This window comes from Podarcis liolepis, assembly GCF_965112155.1.
Source record: "Podarcis liolepis genome assembly, chromosome: 3".
In the NCBI taxonomy this organism is placed as follows: domain Eukaryota; kingdom Metazoa; phylum Chordata; class Lepidosauria; order Squamata; family Lacertidae; genus Podarcis; species Podarcis liolepis.
In genome coordinates, this window is record NC_139557.1 from 13988679 (window position 1) to 14013725 (window position 25047).

At 44.8% G+C, this 25047-nt stretch overlaps 1 protein-coding gene across 3 annotated transcripts in view; it reads right to left on the reverse strand.

The window, feature by feature from the left end:
• The window catches only part of MCM8 (minichromosome maintenance 8 homologous recombination repair factor), a 40953-nt gene that overhangs the window by 8755 nt on the left and 7151 nt on the right, over positions 1-25047 (reverse strand). Inside the window, exons 7-19 of one of the 3 annotated variants that reach the window (XM_083493760.1) lie at positions 24816-25014; positions 24161-24246; positions 22573-22724; positions 20786-20984; positions 17569-17599; positions 16388-16528; positions 15001-15142; positions 12936-13131; positions 11055-11274; positions 8374-8583; positions 6703-6779; positions 6074-6263; positions 3620-5404 (exon numbers count right to left, since the gene is read on the reverse strand). In XM_083493760.1, the coding sequence (XP_083349886.1) occupies positions 5312-5404; positions 6074-6263; positions 6703-6779; positions 8374-8583; positions 11055-11274; positions 12936-13131; positions 15001-15142; positions 16388-16528; positions 17569-17599; positions 20786-20984; positions 22573-22724; positions 24161-24246; positions 24816-25014 (1936 nt within the window). In that variant the 3' untranslated portion in view covers positions 3620-5311. Of the gene's footprint in view, positions 1-2476; positions 2934-3619; positions 5405-6073; positions 6264-6702; positions 6780-8373; positions 8584-11054; positions 11275-12935; positions 13132-15000; positions 15143-16387; positions 16529-17568; positions 17600-20785; positions 20985-22572; positions 22725-24160; positions 24247-24815; positions 25015-25047 lie in introns of those variants that run through there. The other 2 variants (XM_083493762.1, XM_083493761.1) reach the window with 2 other exon arrangements.

Below are 25047 nucleotides of genomic sequence, written 5' to 3' on the forward strand. Positions count from 1 at the left end.
TTAAGAACAGACCTCCGGAATGAATTTAGTGCTTAACCCGAGGTACCACTGTATACGGAAAGCTAAGCATAAAACTTTCCAAACTTAACAACTGCAAGAGTTCTTAATCACATGGGGTTGGAACCTGACATGATTATGGAGTAGTTTGAACCACTTTCTCTGTGGATCTGCACCAGATTGCAAAGGGAACACTTGGTACCGCTGATGTCAGTCTCCATCAGGCAATCTGGCAGACCTACAAAGGAAATCATTTCAAGCACAGGTGGAAACAAGTCCAGGACAAACACTGCAGAACACATTATTAGAATTTGCCAATGAGGAGATCCTGGAGTGTGCCCAAAATAGTAAGGAGAAGGAGTTTCTCTAAGGTCAGTGGGAAAGACGTTTTCACTCATCACTACAGTGAGACTGGTACACGAGAGAAAGGGAAGCCAAGCTCTTACTGAAGCAGGTGGGCTGTATACAAGCCTGTGTGTTTGCATACCCGCCAATATTTCTCCGATGAAAATAGGGATGGCCCATCCCAGAATGATAATTCTATTTCTACCCCACACATCTTACTGGGTTGCCCCAGCTACTCTGGGCAGCTTCCAACATACAGTGGTACCTCGGGTTAAGTACTTAATTTGTTCCGGAGGTCCGTTCTTAACCTGAAACTGTTCTTAACCTGGAGACCACTTTAGCTAATGAGGCCTCCTGCTGCCGCTGGAGCACAATTTCTGTTCTCATCCTGAAGCAAAGTTCTTAACCCGAGGTACTATTTCTCAGTTAGTGGAGTCGGTAACCTGAAGCGTATGTAACCCGAGGTACCACTGTATATAAAAACATTAAAAAAACACTTCCCTAAATATAAGATAATTAGAAAGTACTTGAAAGTATCAAATAGGCCTAGGATTAGAATAAGAATTTTGTACAGTGGTACCTTGGGTTAAGTACTTAATTCGTTCCAGATGTCTGTTCTTAACCAGAACCTGTTCTTAACCTGAAGCACCACTTTAGCTAATGGGGCCTCCTGCTGCTGCCGCGCTGCCGGAGCACAATTTCTGTTCTCATCCTGAAGCAAAGTTCTTAACCTGAAGCACTATTTCTGAGTTAGCGGAGTCTGTAACCTGAAGCGTATGTAACCTGAAGTGTATGTAACCCGAGGTACCACTGTATTGTAATATGGATTTAAGTCAATAAGAAAAAAATGAAGAAAGTAAATTGAAGGAGTAAATTGTAGTAGAAAGATGATTTTGGAGAACTGTTACAAGTTGATACAATGAAATTCAGTTAGGGGGGGATTTGAGGAAGTCAGTTAATAATGGAATTTAAAATGAACTTCAGAAGGAATGTGTTATAATTTTTTTTTCTCTCTTAGTATTGTAATGTTCTCTCTTTTGTATGTTTTATATGTTATATCTGTTTTTTAAAAAAGGGAAAAAACCACACATTTCCCTATACAGGATTGCCTTCAGATGGCTCAGGGATCAGATAACGCCATACCCTCCAACATTTCTCCAGTGAAAATAGGGACAGCCTAAGGCAGGGGTCTGCAACCTTTAAGACAAAAAGAGCCACTTGGACCCGTTTCCGAAGAAAAAACAACAACTGGGAGCCGCAAAACCATTGCGACATTTAAAACAAATATATCTCCGGAGCCACGATCTGACAGTGGGCGGGAAGGTAACATCGGGACGGTGCGTGACTAACGCTCGCACCGCCCCCATGCGACGTCACAGCCAGTACAGCGCCCGCCACAGTGAGGAGTGTCGGGGCGCACAATGCGCCTCCTCCCCTCGCTAGTATCCGCCCTGGAGTCGCAGCAAAGATGTAAAAGAGCCACATGCGGCTCCGGAGCCGCAGGTTGCAGACCCCTGGCCTAAGGAAAAGTGGAACATTTCGGGATCAAATCAGAAAGCGGGACGGCTTCTCTAACTCAGGGCCGTGCCTGGAAAATAGGGACACTTGGGAGGGTCTGCTGTATCCGATATCGTGGACCTATAAAAGAAACGCCTTCCCAAGCCACAGACAATTAGCAGGTCAAGGAGAGGAGTCTATACAAAGGTAGCAACTCTTTCAATATTCAAGAACATTCCTGCAGAAGTAGCCCAGCCCAGACCCTCCTTGAGCCCGATTGTAAAATAATTGGGGATCTCCTAGTCTTCTAACCATCGCAGGGAACCCAACGGACCCATTCGATCCACGCGCTAAATTAAATGCCCTTTCACATATGGAGGGAGGAAAGCAGAAACACAAAAACCCCTCCAAAACCTTTTTTGAACGTAGTAAAACCAGGGCGAAACCTTCCTCGGGTTTGCCAAGTGCCGGAAATTCGGTTTGTGGTGGCGGTGTGTGTTTTTTGTGCGTGCTCCCCGCGACCGCCCCTTGACCCTGTTGCTGTGGGGGCGCTATGGGCCGCATCCGGGGCCTCGAGTGGCCGCGAAGCCCCAGGCCGCCTGCTTCGGCGAGGGGGGGGGCGCGCTTCTCCCCTTACCAGTTCGGCGTATCCGCGGGGAGGCCTGGCTTTCCCGGCGCCGCGCTCCGAGTTCCCCGCGGGCCCTCCGACCCCGCAGCTGGCCCGCTCGCGTCGCGGCCAAGCCCAGGCCAGCAGCTGCTGATGCTGCCGGGAGCCCGTGGGGCGCAGCAGGCGGTGAGGAGAGCCGGCGGCGGCGAGCGGCGCCCGGGAGAGGAGTCCCCGTCGCGCCCTGGCGGGGTTGGCGCCCCTCAGGAACCGCCAGCCGCAGGCGCCGCCCTTGGCCAGCCAGGCCGCGGGCAACATGGCTGGCCTCTCCGCCCGCTCAGAGGAGAACCACGGCGACGACGCTGAGGGGCGGCAGCGGCGGCTCCTCCTCCCCGGCTGCTGCCCCCACCGCCGGCCGCCGCCGCCTCCTCTTCGCCCGCCATTCAACTTAGGCCGGGCCGGGCCTTTCGCCTCAGAGCGGCGCTTTACGTTGCCTTTCGCGACAGCGCCGCGCTTTACGGCGAAGCTCCCTACCTGCGGTGACGTTGCTTAGGAGACGGAGCGTCGCAGCACGTGGGAGAACGTCAGGACGCAGCCTGTGCGGGGAGCGCGCTGTTTTGACGCTTTTCCGGTCGCCAAGCCAGCTGGTGGGGTTTTGTTTTTTTTAGGTATCCAGAGCTTAACGCCTAAAATGGAAGCCATGATAAAAAATAGCTTTGTGGCATGCAAACCAATAAATGACTATTTAATCAAAGCAATAAATGGTTTGAGTTTTTAAAAATAGCTTTATTGTACTCAAACCATGGGTGGCACTGTGGGTTAAACCACATAGCCTAGGACTTGCCGATCAGAAGGTTGGCGGTTCGAATCCCCGCGACGGGGTGAGCTCCCGTTGTTTGGTCCCAGCTCCTAGCAGTTCGAAAGCACGTCAAAGTGCAAGCAGATAAATAGGTACCGCTCCGGTGGGAAGGTAAACAACGTTTCCGTGCGTTGCTCTGGTTTGCCAGAAGCGGCTTAGTCCTGCTGGCCACATGACCCAGAAGCTGTACGCCAGGTCCCTTGGCCAATAAAGTGAGATGAGCGCCGCAACCCCAGAATTGGTCAAGACTGGACCTAATGGTCAGGGGTCCCTTTACCTTTTTACTCAAACCATTGAACAAAAAAATTGTAACAGTGTTTTCCTTTAAAAAATAGCTTTATTCACAGAAAGCAATAAACGAATGGTTAAAACAAAACAGAATAGCTTTATTGCACACAAATAAATAGATGAACGTAACAGCAGGTTATGGAGGGAGGTGTTGACTCTGTCCATAATTTTAAAATGTCAGCAGTTTGGTTTCTTTCTGAATTTAAGATACGTCTAAGGACGCAGCAAAAGTACCTTATCAATTCAAAGGCTACAAGACTGTCTACATGAGTAATCTTAAACCTTTGAAGACAAGGGCTGCAGCTTTAACCCAACCATGTATCCCTTAACTTTTTACTGTATGTTTGTATGGTGGCAATGCTGTTGTTGTGAGCCGCCTTAGTTCAGGCTGTGATTCACTTGAACAGCAATGGTCTACTGTTCCCAAACGATCATGCAAGACCCAACCCTCCTCTTCCACCTAACCAGCAACAGGTAGGCACAACTTGGGGAACGGTACAAAGTGTTCCTATTCTACCCATAAGCAAATTCAATACATTCATGGGTGTACATCACAGTTGATACCTTCCTCTTCTATACAAATGTAATGGAAAAATAATAGCATTCTAAAACAGGATTAGTGCCCTGTGCTGGAAATTTCTCCAGTATTCCCAAGCCTATGGTTGATTGTAAGTGGTCTTCTTCAAAACCTGCCTTTGAAACTGGCTATCAGCCAAGGATAATTTCAATACAATATAGAACTATTTCAAAATCACGTTTCCTTCACTTGACACACTTTCTCTCCCTTTTTTTAAACCATGCTAAATATTATGGGTTGCATCCAATATTAGCTACACTTAGAATAGATCCATTGAAATGAATGGACATGACTAACTTTAAATCCAATGAATCTAACCCAAGCCTACCTTGGTTGGATGCAACCCAATATAATTACTGAGTGCATCAGTTGTTGTATTTAAACAAAATATCAATTCACTACTACTGTGCCCAAGTTTTCAAAATGAACATTTTAAAAGGCAATCACTCATACAAGAATCATGAATGAGTTACACACTTTCATATTCCCTTCTCACATATGGCTTCTATGTCCACCTCCTGTTTATTGGTAACCAGTTTGCTGTCGTGTCTGAATCAGTGAGCTACAGTTCAAACTGAGATAAAAACTGAAAAGGAAGCCTTTTCAACCGACACGCAAAACAGTGAAAGGAACGAGTGAGGAACACAAGATCTAACAGCAAGCAGACCAGCAGCACAACTCACCTCTGAAAACTACCACACATAAACCAAAAGGAAGCCTTTTGTGAACACAAAACACACGTGTATGTTTCTGCTTGTCTGCATAGAGCCAATGTGTTTACTGCAGAATGCAACATGAGAATATGCTAAGCATTTTTAATCATTGCAGTTGCAATTAAACATGTTGGATTAACATTCTTGCAGTGCCATTTGAAGATGGGATCTTAAAACAATACATAAGTTTCACTTCTTGTTTAAGTTTTACTTATTTACATGACTTTGAAATGGCAGCTGAAGTCATTTTCTCCATTATCATAATAACCTATCTGAGCAGGTTTCTCACATATTTTGTACCACCTGGTGTAACAAAGTACTGATTTTTTAAAAAGGTCTTTCATTTAAGCCTTGGTAGCCTTAACAGAGTATCGTGTTGTGTTCTACTGATCCGCTTCCAAAAACTCAGTTACTTTGGTTGCTGAATTCCTTCACATAGTTTGAAGCTGATACAGCCTTGGACCTTTTTTCAAGAAATAACCTTGATCATTTAAAGAGCCAATGAAGTTTTCAAAGTCAGCTACCTGGAAGAATCACACAAAGTTTATTATCTGGAGAGACAAAACACTACACGTTATGCTATAAGCCTCTTTCCTCACAAGACGTTGATATTTAAACTATTTAAATATTTTTCATCCAGAAGGGAATTTCAAAAACAATTTGTGACACAAGTATCTGCTATGTGAAAGGGTGGAAGGATCAAAAAGTCACCTAAGCTAATACAAGCCTTCATCTGAAGGAGCACCTTGTTAATTATTTTTTTTTAAGAGATCATTTTCTAGTCATTCTCTAGTTAAAGTGCAGCAGGGCACAACTCTCTCTGACTGTCCTAAGTTATCTATACAATTGTCAGTGTTCACACAGCAAAATACTGCAGAAAAAAATAAAATCTGCAGAAATTGCAACACACTTCAAGATAGTTCACAGATGTCAGGCTGTTAAAGAAGAAAGGCAAGTTTCAGTAACAACAAAGTTTGCGGTGCTGATGTTAGATGATATATTAGTAGGGCAACCAATCTCAAATACAATTTCTAAATGCATAGGCAAAGTTCAGCCACCAGAGCTGGAGCAATATGATTAAAGTCCTCTGAACCATGGAAGTACAGATGCTGGGATCGGAACTTATTTTTTCAACCGATAATTCCAATATCAAATTTAATCCTTTCCAAATACACAATTTTATTTTTACTTACTTTTACGTTTACCTCCTTTGCAATCTGCCGCAGCTGCTGAACCTCAAAAAGGCTGTTGTAGGTTCTTTCTGCAATACGATGAAGGGCAGAAACAAACCTCTTTGCTTGCGACCTGTTGCTCATTCCGGAACCGTGTTGCGAACGATCAAAATCCAACTTCCCAAACTCATCGGAGTAAGTTCCTAACATGCTTGAAGAAGAAACACACAGAAACATCAATAAACAATGAAGGCGTAAAACTAGGCAGAGAAGTGCCTTTGGAAGAGTTAACCATAAAAGCAAGCTTGAAGCTGTTGTTCATTTTCTGCAGGGAATGGAGGGAATCACCAGTGGATTGATCAATTAGAGCTCTCTCCCCCACCTGGCAACATCCATGGCTTCTCCCTCCATTCTAGTGTAGAAAACAGCTCCCTGTACCCAATGGGGAATGTGACATTGGACCTACTGTGAACATTGGAGCCACTGAATTTGAGCAGCTCAGTTTGCATATTCCTGCCTAGTACAGTGAGTGGAGGAACAGGAAAATGTGTACATAACACTGAAATAAATAAAAGCACCACCAGGTGTGCACTAGAGCCCCGCAGACCTTTGGTTTGCTGTAAATTGAGTTTTATTCTGGTGCATACTACCTGTATTTCATTATTTCTATGACATCTTCAGCATCTTCTTTGGTGGCCTTTTCTTTTAATTCTAACCTTGACCGTGCCTTAAACAAACAAACAATAATTAAAATTAAAATGGGTTTTATCCAAGTCATACTCAAGTAGACCTACTGAAATATAGGGGCCTGATTAACTTAAGTCCGTTGACTTCAATGGGTACTCCAAGTGGGATTTAGTCAGCAATAACCCTTTGCAATAACCAACCTAATTTATTCAGATCAGAAAAGCTACGTGAAAGGAGTTCACAACAGCAGCTGAAAAATACAGACAAATACACACTACATTTTTCAGTTTGGATGTGGATATAGTTCAGAAAGCTGCTGAATTTTGTGGCATTTAGGACAGAACAGAACAGAACTCCATCAGTGCTGGCTGAGAACACATGCTTTGTACACAAAGCCCCAGGTTTATTCCCTGGCGTCTCTACTTAAAGGACATCAAGTAACCAACCTGGGAAATGTCCCTGTGCCAAGACCTTGGAGAACCACTGACAGATGGAATAAGTAATGCTGGGCTAGAGGATTCAATGGCATGACCCAGTTTAAGGCAGTTTCATATAGTTTAAAATTAAAGAGGAAGAATGGGGATTGTTCCATTTAGCAAGCTGAAATGCTTCTGCTGAAGAAATTATTAAAAAGAGCACATCACTGAACTCCTTCCTTGGAACAAAGGCAGCTTAGAGCATCAACGTAATGGATTGGGGAGAGAGAAGTAAAGTTGAATCAGCCACAAGATATTGAAAGAACGGATAATCCAGGTTACACCAGCAGAATCGTATTTAAAAAGTGAGATATCCAGTGGAATATCTCTATGTTTGCGAGATCTTTTCTGGAATAACGTCCAGCATGAGGCACTAAATTTTATCTCTACTTTGAGGCTAAAGTTACAAGGGATGTATGAGGGAGCCATTCAAGAAACGGAAGACAGCGAACATGGCTGAGCCCAGTTTCTTAACTATGTTGTTGTTGTTTAGTCATTTAGTCGTGTCCGACTCTACGTGACCCCATGGACCAAAGCACGCCAGGCACTCCTGTCTTCCACTGCCTCCCGCATTTTGGTCAAACTCATGCTGGTAGCTTCGAGTGTTAACTTTTAGTATCCTCAATTTTAATTACAGAAAAAGATGGTAGAAGTGTTTGTTTTTTTTAATAAAAAAAAAGATGGTGAGTGTTTTCCTTGCTCTCCTGGAATCTCAAGAATCTGGCAACTCACATTTGATCCAAATCCAGTCCCACCAGTTTGATGGAATTACAGTGGTACCTCAGGTTACATACGCTTCAGGTTACACACACTTCAGGTTACAGACTCCACTAACCCAAAAATAGTGCTTCAGGTTCAGAACTTTGCTTCAGGATGAGAACAGAAATCGTGCTCCGGCGGCGCGGCACCAGGAGGCCCCATTAGCTTCAGGTGCTTCAGGTTAAGAACAGTTCCAGGTTAAGAACGAACGAATTAAGTACTTAACCTGAGGTACCAATGTACATCTATTTATTTAAATTAGGGTTTTTTAAAAAGAAATATTTGCGCTGCCTCCCAACGCCCACATTAAAATCACTAGCATCTGGGCAGTCTGTCACTTGGCAAAACTTTCCTACTGCAAGAAATCCAAGCGGCAAGAAATACAAAATGAAAGGAAACCTCGGTAAGACGTATCAATGACTCCAACTGCCGTGTGGTGATAGGTGTGCTGTCTGCTCTTTGGCTTTGTTGTCGGAGTTGAAGGTAGAATTCCTGGAGGACCTGAGCAGCCTCTGGAGATAGCGTGGGGTGCACGTACTGACGGGCATAGCCAACATACTTCCTCAACAGCTGGTGCGGAACTGGGTCAAAATTTTCTCCCGGAACGACCTGACGATTGAAAACATGCTTTAGGTATTATGGCATTCCGCTCAGCTGCGGAAGTGGACAGTGCCATCAGATTTGAACCACTGTGGCTCCCACAGGTAAGAGTGGGAGTGAGAAACTTGGGAGACCCAGGCTGAAGTCTCTCACCTCATGTAAGTCACTCTGCCTCACAGATCCTCACAACAGAGGGTAGATTGTGAGAATGACTGTAACACAGGTAAAAACGCTTTGAGCGCTGAAATGCTATATAGGAAACACAATGGCTGAGAGCTCTACCTCTCTTTTAAATCAGAACCAGTGAAGGCGGTGAAGGTCCTGTGGGAGTGTCTGGAGGCGGTTGGAGGATGGATGGCAGCTAACAGATTGAGGTTGAATCCTGACAAGACAGAAGTACTGTTTGGGGGGGACAGGAGGCGGGCAGGTGTGGACTCCCTGGTCCTGAATGGGCTAACTGTGCCCCTGAAGGACCAGGTGCGCAGCCTGGGAGTCATTTTGGACTCACAGCTGTTCATGGAGGCGTAGGGCAATTCTGTTTCCAGGGCAGCTGTTTACCAGCTCCATCTGGTACGCAGGCTGAGACCCTATCTGCCTGCGGACTGCCTTGCCAGAGTGGTGCATGCTCTAGTTATCTCCCGCTTGGACTACTGCAATGTGCTCTACGTGGGGCTACCTTTGAAGGTGACCCAGAAACTACAACTAATCCAGAACACGGCAGCTAGACTGGTGACTGGGAGCGGCCGCCGAGACCACATAACACCGGTCTTGAAAGACCTACATTGGCTCCCAGTACGTTTCTAAGCACAATTCAAAGTGTTGGTGCTGACCTTTAAAGCCCTAAACGGCCTCAGTCCAGTATATCTGAAGGAGCATCTCCACCCCCATCGTTCTACCCGGACACTGAGGTCCAGCGCTGAGGGCCTTCTGGCGGTTCCCTCACTGCAAGAAGCCAAGTTACAGGAAACCAGGCAGAGGGCCTTCTCGGTAGTGGCGCCCTCCCAGTGGAACGCCCTCCCACCAGATGTCAAAGAGAACAACAACTACCAGACTTTTAGAAGACATCTGAAGGCAGCCCTGTTTGGGGAAGCTTTTAATGTTTGATATATTACGGTATTTTAATATTTTGTTGGAAGCCACCCAGAGTGGCTGGGGAAGCCCAGCCAGATGGGCGGGATATAAATATTATTATTATTATTATTATTATTATTATTATTATTATTATTATTATCTCACCTCATGTAAGTCACTCTGCCTCACAGATCCTCACAACACTGGGTAGATTGTGAGAATGGCTGCAACACATGTAAAAACGCTTTGAACACTGAAATGCTATATAGCAAACATAATGGCTGGGATCCAACTTCCCATCCTGACTGTAAGTGGGAAATGTTTTTGGTTTTTGTGCAAGGAGGGGAGGATGATAGACTTCCATCCACTGGCAGATCTTTGTACTTTATGGGATATCATCAGAGGAACTGGGAGTTGGCGAGAGGGGCAGTTGCTGGAAAGTGGGGAGCTGAAAAGCCCCTGTACACGAGCAGACCACCACACAGGGCACTTGAGAGTCCCAGCTACTTATACACAAACATGGGCTTCATTTATTTTGAATATTTATATCCTGCTTTATATTCCCCAAGGGTGTCAGGCTTCAGGGATTCGGCTCCCCACCCACCCACCCTTTGGCAGTAGATAAGCAGAACAAAGCGAAAGGAGTCTCTTACCAGTTAGAAATTTTAATGATCACAGCGAGAGAACAAAGAATCCATTCCTAGGGATGAAGGTGCTCCCAATTAAGGGTTCCACTCACTTCCCCCCAGTCATCCACATCACTTCCGCGTCTGGCAACCTGATCTCACAACCACTGTGCTTTCTGTACTGCCACCTTATCAGCTCTCCTTGACCTTGGGATGAGCGGATGGACGCTTTCCAGTGAAAGTGAGTCTGTTAACTCTCTCTCTCCCAGTTCTTCTTCTCCTAGCTGTTCACCACCCAGTTCTTCCCAATTTCTGTCTTCTGAACTATGTCCCTCTGCAAACCGCTGTTCCAAAACTATATTGTTCCACTGCTTCTGGGAAGATTCAGGATCAGGGAGAGGGGGAGGGGGTCTCCCACCATTTCTCCTCAGTGCAGCCCTCCTCAGCACGGTCCCTGACAAAGGGTCTCTCAAAAAGGGGGTTAGAAAAACCCTCACAATAAAAATTGTATCTAAATCTGGTGTTGATAACAGAAATCTCCCTGTGGTGCCCAGTTTCAGGAAGCATTTCCTGCAATCAAACTTTGCCTTTCATTTCATTACAACAAAATTCAGACTTGGATGTGAAAACCCCATTTAGATACAGTAACAATCTGGATACTTCACAAAAACAGGAGAAAAAATGAACAAGCGAGCTCCTAGAATTCATTTCATGGGAGCCTCTGATCATTGCCTAGAGAGATAAGATGGTATAGGGCCAGGAAATCTGAACAGTATGTACTACCTTTAATCTTTCCAACAACGGTTTGTCTGAAACGGCTTCAAGGACCGATATGTTCGAATTCTGAGAGCTCGCGCGAAGCACTACAGCACTGCTGCATCCACTCTGTTTTCCTGCTCGCATTGCCATCACGTGTTCGGAAAGCAGGTAGTCATGATCTTCATTTGGTATATCCAGCAGTATGAACACCAAGTCAAATCGCGACAATAAAGCGCTCCCCATTCTACACGGAAAGAAAAATCAGCAAGTACAGTGCATGTTCTTAAACACCCACCCACACCCCTGGGTATACTCTTTCTATAGCACACCTGAAAACATAGTGTGGAGAATTCAAAATAATTTGAGGTCTCTTCAGCAGAAGAAATTCTATATGCAAGTTTACATCAATTTGAACATACCATACATTTCTGTGTATAAGACTAGGTGTTTTTTACTGAAAAATTACCGTATTTTTCACCCCATAGGGCGCACCTGCCCATAGGGTGCACCTATTTTGGGGGGGGGGATAAAGGGGGGGAAATTATTTCCCCCCCAGGCACGGGGCTGGGGCGGGGGAAGCCTGAGCTTCCCCCGACCCCAGCCCCCAGAACAGGCTGCTATCCGCAACCCTTGGGAGACCGGTGCGACGTCACGCCAGTCTCCCCAGGCTTGCGGAGAGCACGCCCCAGGCTTCGGGATGCAGGCAGCTCTGTGCAACCCTTGGTAGACCGGCACAAAGTTGCGCCGATATCCCAAGGGTTGCGCAGAGTTTCCTGAAGCCTGGAGAGCGAGAGGGGTCGATGCGCACCGACCCCTCTTGCTCTCCAGGCTTCAGCGAAAGCCTGCATTCACCCCATAGGACGCACACACATTTCCCCTTCATTTTTGGAGGGGAAAAGTGCGTCCTATAGGGCGAAAAATACGGTATGTTTAAGATAGAGGGTCATCTTGTACATTTGTAGTGCCTAGGGGGGACGTGGGATTGGTTGATGCCGAACTGGAGATGGTATGTAGCGTGTTATTGGTGTTTGCAGCGAGGGGTGGTGTTGATTGGGCGTTGCTGCGGCAATTGGGTGGGTAATAGACTGTTTCAGCCAGCGAGGAGACAGACGTTAGGAGGCTGTTGCGATGCATGCGAGTGTTAGCGTTGGCCACGCAGGTGAGTGATTTTCAATCACAACAATGCAAATACAATGGTGCCTTGGGTTACATACGCTTCAGGTTACAGACTCAGCTAACCCAGAAATAGTACCTCAGGTTAAGAACTTTGCTTCAGGATGAGAACAGAAATCGTGCTCCAGCGGCGCGGCAGCAGCAAGAGACCCCATTAGCTAAAGTGGTGCTTCAGGTTGAGAACAGTTTCAGGTTAAGAACGGGCCTCCGGAACGAATTAAGTATTTAACCCAAGGTACCACTGTACAACATGTAGACTAATAGTTAGTAGAAAATATATAATAGAATAATGAATATCATTATTATATTATATGTTTTCTACTAACTATTAGCCTACGTGTTGTGTTTGTATTATTGTGAGGAGAGTGGTTTTTGGCAACCCTCCCCGCCCCCCGCCCCCGTAAAAAATCTCAACAACTCTGGGCAATCTCCCCCATTTTCTTAATTTTTAGTCCCCCAAAATAGTCTTATAGATGGGGGCGTGTTATACACGGAAAAGTGCCGTAATTTGTTTGCTTTTTGTTCAGAATTTTACAACATTCAGGAAAAAAAGGGGGGTGGGGAGGTGGGGAGAGTATTCACATTGAACATTTAAAAGGAGAAATAAGTAATTCCCTCCAGAAAGGTGACCTTTCGGACAAAATCAGTGATGCAGACTTAAAAGTCATTTTTAAAATGAAAAAAACAACAACCCTTCTTTCTTTCTGATGCATGCATTTTAGAAGTACTTACTTTAAATTCTCAGATACTGTTTTGGCCTTGTTGTAGTGTCCCCCAACTGGATTTGCAGCCGCTATGATTGACGTCCTCGCTGGCAAACTGCAAACAATACCAGCCTTGGCGAGGCTGATGCTTTGCTGTTCCATAGCTTCCAGCAAGGCTTGGTGCTGGTTACCCATCTTATCAAACTCATCTATTCCACAAATGCCTGAAAAAGAAAATGACAAAAAGAGAGGTGTCATTCCCGTACTCTCATAAACTGGATAAGTGAAAGGCAGCGGAGAGTGAAGGCGATGCGCCAAAAACTTGTTTGAACCAGCACTTTCTACAACTGGAGCTATGCAATCTCTATTTGAATGTGTGTGTTAAAAAAAAAAGAATGGCAATAGGTTCTGGCAAACTTTAGCATTTGCCATTGTCAGGGTCCACAGGCATTGAAGTGGGCTGCACATATACAGTTACTCATGCCAACTCACCCATCAGATTATCAGTGCCAGAAGTAAAGCCAGAAGTGATCATCTACTTGAAAAGAAGGGGGACTTGGTGCAGACTAGAGTGGTCCGATGCAGAAGAGGAAAAGGTTCCTGCCTGCATGACAAGCTATGCCTGATGAAATTCCCTCATTTTCAAAACTATAGAGAGTGGAGAAGACCTGGAGATGCAAAGAGGTAGAGGGAACGTTCTTCCATATGTGGTGGACTTGTAAAAGGGTAAAGGAGTATTGGGAAATGATCCATAATGAATGGGGGGGGGGAAATGTTTAGAAGTAAAGGTAAAGGTAAAGGGACCCCTGACTATTAGGTCCAGTTGTGACCGACTCTGGGGTTGCGGCGCTCATCTCGCTTTATTGGCCAAGGGAGCTGGCGTACAGCTTCCGGGTCATGTGGGCAGCATGACTAAGCCACTTCTGGCGAACCAGAGCAGCGCACGGAAACACCGTTTACTTTCCCGCAGGAGTGGTACCTATTTATCTACTTGCACTTTGACGTGCTTTCGAACTGCTAGGTTGGCAGGAGCGGGGACCGAGCAACGGGAGCTCACCCCATTGCGGGGATTTGAACCGCCGACCTTCTGATCGGCAAGTTCTAGGCTCTGTGGTTTAACCCACAGCGCCACCTGCGTCCCTAAAAAGTACTTTAAAAGTACTTTCCCCAAAAAACCAGAGTCCTTTCTGTTGAGGATAATTAGGGCTGAAATTCCCAGGTGTAAAAAAAGGTTGTTTATGTATGCCACTACTGTGACCCATGTTTTGTTAGCCCCAAAATGGAACACGAGCAAGGTCCCAAACAAAGAAGAATGGCAACTGAAGTTGTCAGAATATGTACAACTTGCAGACTTAGCATATAGAATAAGAGAACAAGAAAAACATACATTTAAAGCAGATTGGAAAACATTTATTGAATATATGGGAAATAATTGTATATAGCTGGAGACACTGGCAGCATTAAGATAAATTCAACAGTGTAAATAAGTTTTGATGGATGTAATAATGGAATACTGATTGGTATTGTTTTTGTAAAATATGCAGGGATTTATTATGAACCATGGGATTAAACCAGGGATATAACCAGGGATTAAAATGAACCATGGAAAGAGAAAAAAGGATGTCACTGATATCTTAAGGATGTAAAATGAGTATTTTAAATTGTAAAACAGAAAATTTAATAAAGTGTGTGTGTGTGTGTGTGAGAGAGAGAGAGAGAGAGAGAGAGAGAGAGAGAGAAGACCTGTCCTCATTTGCAACTGGCCACCCTAATTCAGCCAATCACCATGGTACTGTAAGTATTCTGCCCACCCTGTGAGCTGGATCATCTTCCAGTAGAGTATCAAATACCCAGACGGAAAAGGTAGGGAAAGCAACTAACTTCCTACAAGATCACAAATGAGGAATTGACTAGTTATAGCCGTCTGTGTTTTGGTAGCAAAGTCAATGTGAAAAAGTGCTTTGAAGGCTACAGCCACAGTTTTTATAAGATTTTTAGAACTAAGAAGGTAATGTACCATACCAGCTACCAGCTGAAAGGATTATGCATTAGCTCAAAGTTTCCAGCTACACAGAGGATCACTTCTATAGTACCTTGATCTCCAAGCACAAGGGCGCCAGCTTCCAAAGAAAAATCTCCAGAAGAACTGTCTCTGGACAGAGTTACAGTCAGACCAGCTGCAGTCGTCGCATTGCCACACACATACACACCACGAGGTGCAATATTGCATACAGCCTAAGAAACAAATGGTAAAGGCTAGTTTTGCATGCTATGCATTTACTTATACTAAAAAGAACAACATCCCCATTGAAGAATATACCGTATTTTTTGCAACCATAACATTCACTTTTTTCCTCCTAGAAAGTAAGGGGAAATGTCTGTGCGTGTTATGGAGGGAATGCCTGCGGGTGGCGGGAGGGATCTGCTGCAGTCGTGAGCAGAGGATCCATGGTTCCCCTTCCTTCCCTCCTCCATGGTTACAAAGCATGGATCCACATGGATCCTCAGGATTTTTGCATTGGGCTACTCCAAACTCACTGTCAGATCACATGTCTGTGGCCACAGCATGAACCACAAAAATCATACATCCACTATTTCGTTTAGAATATTTTTTTTCTTGTTTTCCTCCTGGCGGAAATTCAGGTTTTTGGGAGTGACTATGGATCAGGGCATGACTTGGAGCGCAAATACCACTGCTCTGGTGAAGAAGGCCCAGCAGAGAATTTATTTCCTCAGACTTTTAAAAAAGAATAATCTGAGTGAGAGACTGCTGGTGTCCTTCTACCGAGGCTCCATAGAGAGCATACTTACATACTGTATTTGTGCTTGGTTCTCCAGTTGTACAGCTAGGGAGAGGAAGGTGCTCCAGAAGGTCATAACCACAGCCCAAAGGATTATTGGGCACCCTCTCCCACCTTTGGAAGAACTGTACGGTTCCCGTTGCCTTAGGAAAGCAAACAACATCCTGCAGGATCCATCTCACCCGGGATACAGTCTGTTTGCACTACTGCCTTCTGGCAGGAGGTATAGAAACATCAAGTCAAGGACAAATAGACTGAAAAATAGTTTCTATCCAAGAGCTGTAGCCTTGTTGAATGCTGTAACTCGATAGTGAGACCTGGGAGTTTGATGGGTGTGGGTGTGGGTGTGGTTGGAAGGTGGTTTGTTTGGTTGTTGCTGTTGTTTTGCTTTTGTTGTTTTTAAGGGATGGCATCCAATTTCGTTGCACTGGTGCAATGTTGCACTAGTGTAATGACAATAAAGAATCTATCTATCTATCTATCTATCTATCTATCTATCTATCTATCCTCTAAAAACTATGTGCGTGTTATGGTCTGGTGCGTGTTACAGAGCGAAAAATATGGTACATCTTTTCCCTGCATTCAGATTGAAACGGCTAAAGTATACTTTTAAAAAACACTTTGGATGTCGGTAAGAAACAACAACAAATAAACACTATTTATTAATAAATGAATATACTTGCAACATCTGACTCTTCCCCAGTCCTGGATCTCCAACCACCAGAAGATGAGGGTCTCCTCGAATAGGAATCCGATTTTTATCATCCATATACTTTTGACAGCCTCCAAACAATGCCAACACTAAGCCAGCTTTCACAATCTGTTAAATGGAAGCATGATACATAAAGGATTAGAATGGATTAGCTCAAGGCAGCGGCACATAGTCCACATGGGGTCTGCTCATACCTCATAGGAATTCTCATAGGAGCTTGAGAATTCCAGCCTGAAGAGGTGCAGGCACAATGGCAAAATACTAAGTACACGCAGGTCCTGCTCTTGAAATGCTCATTATCCAAAATTTTATCTGAACACAAAGAATTATACCCAAACCTTGCTACACAAACGGCTGATTCAGGTATCTGAACAGCCAGAGTTTGTCCATTTCCTTACTTGTTTTGAGTTTTGCTGGTAGGCAGCAGACATTTTGGGCAGAAAGCAGGGAGGGAGGGAAGGAAATCAAACAAATCAGGGACCAGGAGAGCTCAGACTAATCAGTTCTTCCCTTGTCTTTTGCTGGTTCGCTTCAGCAGTTCTGGGCAGAAAGTATGGAGGAAAGGAGGGAGAGTAGACTAGAAACACAGACTAGCAATGTCACTATTAGAAACAATGGAAATTGTCAGCTCATTATGTAAAAACTTGCCTAACAAATGATTTCCTGGGAATAAATGGTGTTCAAAAAGCAGGGCCTGCGTGTATCAGAAACAAGGCAATGAAAAGACTGATGGCTTCATTGTTTTAAACTCACATGATATCTATTAATCTATTTATTAAGATAGAAACAAGAAACTCCTATAAAAATAATTACAAACACTTCCACCGTAGCATAACAACTGAAAAGTGAAAACATACATTTTTTAAAATGAAAAGGCAGCCAATGTACAATTTGTCGGGGGGCTTCAAAACAGGCCTAGGCCATATGAGTAAACATGGGATTTATTTTTTGTAATGCTAACATAATTGACTGAATCCTACAAGGGGCAGGGAAACAAAAGAGCAAAGAACATCCCAATATTATATTCCAAGTTACTCATTCTGGATTGCCAACCAGTTGACAAAAACTAGGTTATGGGGGAGACGGGGGGCATTTTCCAGTGAGCATTTAGAACAGCCATCGGAATTTTTCCATTGGGTCGCACTTACCTCATGACCGTAGATAGTAGGACAAAGAGAACTAGAAAGAAGAGAAAAACCAAATTAACACATAATTTCAAACAAGTACCCAGGGTAGTGCATGTTCTATGTCAATAACCCCCCCCCCCCAAGTGTTTTGCTAAAAGAATATAGATTTCATAGCATAAACTGAATTCTACATACGTTGTGCTATTTAAGCAAATCTGCATGAACAGTTCATGGTTTATTCTGCTCCTAGCAGTCATGGAGAGGGGCTATGTAGGGCACTGAGTTACTAGCCATACCCCCCTGGTTTGGCTTCTAATTAAAAGGTAAAGGAGCCCTGGACAGTTAAGTCCAGTCAAAGGCGACTATGAGGTTGCAGCGCTCATCTCGCTTTCAGGCCGAGGGAGCCGGCAATTGTCCACAGACAGCTTTCCAGGTCATGTGGCCAGCAGGACTAAACTGCTTCTGGCACAATGGAACACCGTGACGGAAGCCAGAGCACACAAAAACACCGTTTACCTTCCCGCTGCAGCGGTACCTATTTATCTACTTGCACTGGTGTGCATTTGAACTGCTAGGTTGGCAGGAACTGGGACAGAGCAAAGGGAGCTCACCCCTTCACACGGACTTGAACTGCCTACCTCACAATCAGCAAGGACGAGAGGCTCGGTGGTTTAGACCACAGCACCACCTGCGTCCACTTCCTGTAAGTAGAGAGGCCGTGTAATAGATGGATTGCCTACTTGCCTGCTCTTTGTCTTGCCTGCTGCTTCTCTGTCTGCATGCTGCTGCCCATTTCAGTGAGATGACCACTACACTCATACTTCTGCTGACCACCTCACTATGTGAAGAACATACAGGGTCCACCATATGCTCACAACTAAGCCCACCGCACTGAGAAAGAGATTGTGCTGACATGTACCTACTTTTGGCAGCTTCCGCAAGAGAATTAAATATTCTGCCCACGTGCTACTGTCTACCTGAGTGGAAGAGGAATGAAGAGGAATGAATGCCTCTCCCCACAAGATGATGCTCCCTGCCTGAAGGACAGGGGCTGCCCACTGTGGCCCATGCTAGCCACCTGAGGGAGAAAAACTGGCCACTGTGATCCCATGCTGATGCTGCCTATTACACAGACTGGCTACTGTGTTCTCACACGGATGTGTCCAACCAGAAGGAGAGACACAGGCCATTGTGATGTCATGCTGATGCTGAAGGAGAGAGAAACTGGCCAATGTACCAGCCCACAACTGCTGTTCACCTGAATAACAAGGAGACACTGCCTGGCACGCCAACACATTGCTCACCATGTTCATGAGAATTAGGTCCTTTGCACCTTGGACCAAACTGGGGTTTCTTAACTTGCTTTTACTCTCCTGTTCCTGCATATTAGGTTCCCTTACCAGAGGTCTATAATAACAAGGTAATGAATCAACCACATTTATTTGTACACAAAAGGTAGGTAAAGGTAAAAGGTAAAGGACCCCTGGACAGTTAAGTCCAGTCAAAGGCGACTATGGAGTTGTGGCACTCATCTCACTTTCAGGCCGAGGGAGCCGGCGTTTGTCCACAGACAACTTTCCAGTACATGTTGCCATCATGACTAAACTGCTTCTGGCACAACGGAACACCGTGACGGAATCCAGACTGCACAGAAATGCTGTTTAACTTCCCACCACAGCAGTACCTATTTATTTACTTTCACTGGTGTGCTTTTGAACTGCTAGGTTGGCAGGAGCTGGGCCAGAGCAATGGGAGCTCACAATGTCAGGTATTCGAACCGCCGACCTTCTGATTGGCAAGCCCAAGAGGCTCAGTGGTTTAGACCACAGCGCCACCCTAACCCAGCTTCTAATTAACAAGAGTTGCCTACACATTTTCAAATTTCTTCCTGCATCTATAACAGCTGGTAACAAAAAAAGACATTTTTTAAGAATGCTGAGATTTTTAGATCTCAATGATCATATCAATTTCCTTACACAGAATTATGAAATGCACACTGCCCTGGTAATAGCTTGATAGCAATTACAGAAATAGAAAGGATGCTTGGGTTTTCTTACCAAGTCTCACAACTACCACTCCTACACAAGCGTCGAAACCTAAGTTCTTAACAATACAATGATCCTGCCAAAGTTCAGCACTTTAAGACCCATTGGGTGGAATTAACTAACTTTTACTCAGAGGAGACCTTTTGAAATTAGTGGATTTAACTTAGACATGTACATGTTCATTAATTTAAATGTGTCTACCCTGGTTAAAACTTCATTGAATACTACCCATTGATTTCAATCACTATATCTCTTCTGTTGAGATCAAGGTAAGTTAATATCAGAACTGTTTTAACATTGGAAAGTGTATTTATGGACACTTCTCAATGTGTACTAGTTACACAAACAGTACCTGCACTCAGTGTCTCCCCTACCAAAGCATCAGATAGCTCAGAACAATGTCCTAGACTCCGAGGAGGGTAGAATGAGCATTTAAGATTCCTCTTCTAATAGCCCCCCCCCCCAAGAAATCCTGTACAATCTGCTTCATGTCCTAAACTTAGCAGTCAGCCATCTAGTTCCAGATAGGTAGAATGGAGAACAGAACAAGTTGTTCCAACTTGGACCAAATTGTGTTTCAAGGATTATTTTAAAAGGAGATTCTTCTGTAGAAAAGCAGATTTATGCACACACTTTCTTCTTTCCTTACATCAAATGAATTAAGGGGTCTGGAAGGAAAAAAACTGAAGAGAAGAGGGCGTCATGAGTGGATCGTCTGGGATTGTTGAAACAAGATAATATGCAAAGTCTAATATCCACAATATATATATAACAGGGACGCGGGTGGAACAGGGACGCGGGTGGCGCTGTGGGTAAAACCTCAGTGCCTACGACTTGCCGATCATATGGTCGGCGGTTCGAATCCCCGCGGCGGGGCGAGCTCCCGTCGTTCGGTCCCAGCTCCTGCCCACCCAGCAGTTTGAAAGCACCCTTAAGTGCAAGTAGATAAATAGGTACCGCTTTATAGCGGGAAGGTAAACGGCATTTCCGTGTGCTGCGCTGGTGCTGGCTCGCCAGAGCAGCTTTGTCACGCTGGCCACCTGACCCGGAAGTGTCTCCGGACAGCGCTGGCCCCAGGCCTCTTAAGTGAGATGGGAGCACAACCCTAGAGTCGGACACGACTGGCCCGTATGGGCAGGGGTACCTTTACCTTTACCTTTAATATCCACAATGACATGCAAGAAGTGACATACTTGACAATGAGCTTAAACAGGTTCTCTTCTGCTTGTATTTCCCGGACAGCATAAAGATCTTTAAGTGAAAACTCCATGCCGGCTTGGTGGTTTATTCCATGTTCATAGTCCTTGACCTTCTGTCCTTTAGTGTTGCTGATAGAGTTTGCTTCGATGTATAACAGGAAGACACATTTATCATTTTTATTTCTAGATGTGCCTGTTAAAATATCACAGCAACAATCACATTATTCACAGGGTGATAATCCCTGAATCCAATATATATACAAGAACTATAACACTTTCAATATACAGTGGTATATACCTCGAGTTAAGTACTTAATTCATTCTGGAGGTCTGTTCTTATCCTGAAGCAAAGTTCTTAACCCGTGGTACTATTTCTGGGTTAGCGGAGTCTGTAACCTGAAGCATATGTAACCTGAAGCGTATGTAACCCGAGGTACCACTGTACTGACCAAAATCGTTTTTGAAATCTCACCACGATAACGATCTTGACCTGGCAATATGCAGCAATATATCGCTCCTCGCATGAGGGCAGCCAATTTCAAGGCACTGCCGATATCGTACAATGATCTCAGCGATAATGCTGCTGTTCAAAGCTGCCTTTCCTCACACTAAGGGAGGCGAGGGCAGCTGATCGCCCTCACTTCAAGGCACCGTGGAGCAGCTTTTCTCAGACAGCAGGAAAGTAGTAGCAGCCACAGTGGATGCGGATCATCGCTGGCTGCCCCCACAGACAGTGGCTTAATGCACCCCCCCATCCCCTCCCACTAAAATCATGCGGTGGAGGTGACTCTGCTTCCTCTACTCCTCTCTCCCATCCGATCTCTGCAGCTGCTCCTTCCCTCATCCCCACGCTTGATCTCCAATTTCAGACATCGGGATCTATCAGATTACAGTGGTACCTCAGTTTACGAACTTAATCCGTCCGGAAGTCCGTCCTTAAACCAAAGTCATTCTTAAACCGAGGCGTGCTTTCCCTAATGAGGCCTCCCGCCGCCGGTGCCCTTCCACTATTCGGATTCCATTCTTAGACCAAGGTAAAGTCTGCAAACCGGGACACTACTTCCGGTTTTGCGGAGTTTGTAAACCGAATCGTTCGTAAACAGGGCTGTTCTTAAACCGAGGTCCCACTGTATTGCAACGTTTAGTTGCCGATATATCACGATGTTGAAAACCATATATCACTCAGCCCTAGTCTGTTTTCTAGTACAGTGGTACCTCGGGTTACAGATGCTTCAGGTTACAGACGCTTCAGGTTACAGACTCCGCTAACCCAGAATTAGTACCCCGGGTTAAGAACTTTGCTTCAGGATGAGAACAGAAACCACACTCCGGCGGCGCGGCGGCAGCAGGAGGCCCCATTAGCTAAAGTGGTGCTTCAGGTTAAGAACAGTTTCAGGTTAATAACGGACCTCCAGAACGAATTAAGTTCTTAACCCGAGGTACCACTGTATACCTAAAATCCTTTGCTTATTAGGGGCTACCCCACATTATGTTCAAAAATTTACTTTGCGGAGGTAACTACCATAGAGCTATCAAAATTTTCAAATATGGGGGGTCCGTGGCTTGGGTTTTGAAAAATAGGGGGTCCTCACTAATTGAGACCCACTGCACTACACTATTGCAGCTCTCCCTAAGATAATTTCTTGCTACATTAAATTCACGTGCGTAGATACCATTGTCAGTTAGCTGGATTACTTTGGTCGCCTCCCCTCACTCTGCCAAAAACAGAGAAAACTTGCACAAATGTCAACATACAAAAGCTATGGCCAGTTATGGTGTACCTTCCTCAGTGTTTGACACTTTGACAATGCCTGTGACGGTAATCACATCTCCCGGAACGCAGCTGTCTACCAGGTCCTGTGCCAGTTCACATTCTATTGTTCGAGGAATTCTTCCCGCTTCTCGCTGATCATCGGACATGAGCTCTTGAATCCTAGAATTATGTTATAATACTTTTGTATCTGTGATATTTGTCAGGGGCTGGACTGAAGACGAATGTTGGGGGCCGTCCCCTGTTCTCCTGAGCCTTCCCAAGAACAAGAGGACAGTATAGATTTAGAACAGCGGTTTGCAGAAGGGCATAGTGCATAGTTCAGAGGCTGCAGAGGGGAGAAGCTGGGAAATATTGAAAGAGGAACAGCAGGAAGATTAAGAAGAAGCACTAGGGAAGAGACAGCTAACAGACTCAATGCCCTCGGAAAGCATTCCTGACTCCCCCCCACTCCCAGAACCAGGCGGGCATTATGGGTAGTAGGAGAGCTCAGAGACAGAAAGCTCAGATTAATCAGCACGGGGGTGACACGGAATAGAGATGATGTGGGGAGTGGGACTTTACTTGAAGCAACGCTATCATGTCATAAAGACTACATTCCTTTGTCTCCCTCTATGAATACTGAATAAATTCTGCGGTAAGGACTCTTCGTGTTATCTGCTTTTGGGGCTGCTACCGGGGGAGGGATAGGATTCCCTGAGCCTTGACAGATTACAGTAAAGATAGTCAAAATTTACACCACCTAAAGCAAAGAAAATATGCTAAAAAGTTATGGGGGATGAGTATCAGTAAGGATGAACAAACTAGGCTATTTACAAATCACTAACATCCCAATTTACAATGGTAAGGTATTCACCATGCCTATTTGGGGGCCTGTGGATCCTGGGAACCCCCAGCCTCGCTCAAGCACTTTCAGTTTCAATCCCCACCACCAGCAGGTCATTGATACCCAGGAAGCCTTCCACAGACATATCAGGGGGCCTCTATTAGCATAAGAGTGTGCCAGGGCTCCCTGTCCCCCAGCAGAGCAGCGCTTTCTAGGGTCTCTCAGCTGAACAAATAACAGCTTTAGGACTGGAGCCTTCATTTGTGAATGGCTTTTTATTCAGCACAACTTAAAAAGAAGAAGAGGAGGCATATTACAATGAAATTATTTGATTTCCTTAGAACAGGGGTCTGCAACCTTTAAGACAAAAAGAGCCACTTGGACCCGTTTCCAAAGAAAAAAATCTGGGAGCCGCAAAACCGGGAGGTGACGTCGGGACGGTGCGTGACTAACGCACGCACCGCCCCCATGCGACGTCACAGCCAGTACAGCGCCCGCCGCAGTGAGGAGTGTCGGGGCGCACAATGCGCCTCCACCCCTCGCTAGTATCCGCCCCGGAGCCGCGGCAAAGGTGTAAAAGAGCCACATGCGGCTCCGGAGCCGCAGGTTGCCGACCCCTGCCTTAGAAGACCATGGCCATTTCCTCTTACATGTCAATTTTTAATAAATACATGCAAACCTTTAATTGCAATCTGTATCATACACACACACACACACAAAATATCACAGATTCAAAAAACAAACAAACAAAGCAAAACCGAAATATACTTACTTAATAGACTGCCAGTCCACAGTAACTGTATAAGGAGAACTTCTGTCAGGAGTGAATGATCGTCCATGACATTCAGGCAAAGGACACTAAAAAATGCATGTTCAAGTTCATCACAAAGAAGTTTATATTAAATAAAGTACTTAAACAAAAAATCTTGTGGCACTTTAAAGACTAACAAATTTATTATGGAATAAGCTTTGGTGGACCAGTGTCCACTTCATCAGTTACACTTCATCTGCTCTACAAAAACTTATGCCACAATATTTTTTATCAACCTTAAAGGTTTCACAAGATTCATCATTTTTGCAGCAAGAAACTTAACATGGCTGCCACCCTGGAAAATATAATACTTGACGTTATCTCATTTGTTTTGGAGGCGCAGAAAACTCATCCACGCTAATTCTCAGAGGCTTCAGCTTGCATAAATCCTTCTTTGGCAAACAATGCTCTTAAGATAAATAATGCTTTAGCTTAATTTATGAACCACGTATAAAACTGGGAGTAAACCAGAAGACGTGACAAGTTTATTTTCAGCAATTCCGCCTAGTTTTTTCCGAAGTTAACCCATTTCCCTTTATTGCCTGATGTTTTAAAGTCCCAGCAGTCTAATAATAAACGGTGACTTAAAAAAAAATGGTTTTAAAGTGTTCATTACCTTTGTAGGAAGAGTATATTTGCCATCAGGTAAAGGGAAACTCTGAGTATTTCCACAGGCACTGCATATAAATGCCATCTTGGTGCAGATAGGCCTAATGTTACTGACACGCACCACAGTCCCACGCAAAGCCACAAATTTCCCATAGCAATTGGCTCGAATATTCCTAAGCTGAGTAAGTGGGTCATAGTTGTATACTCTAAAATAAAACAATATGGAAAATTAGATGAAT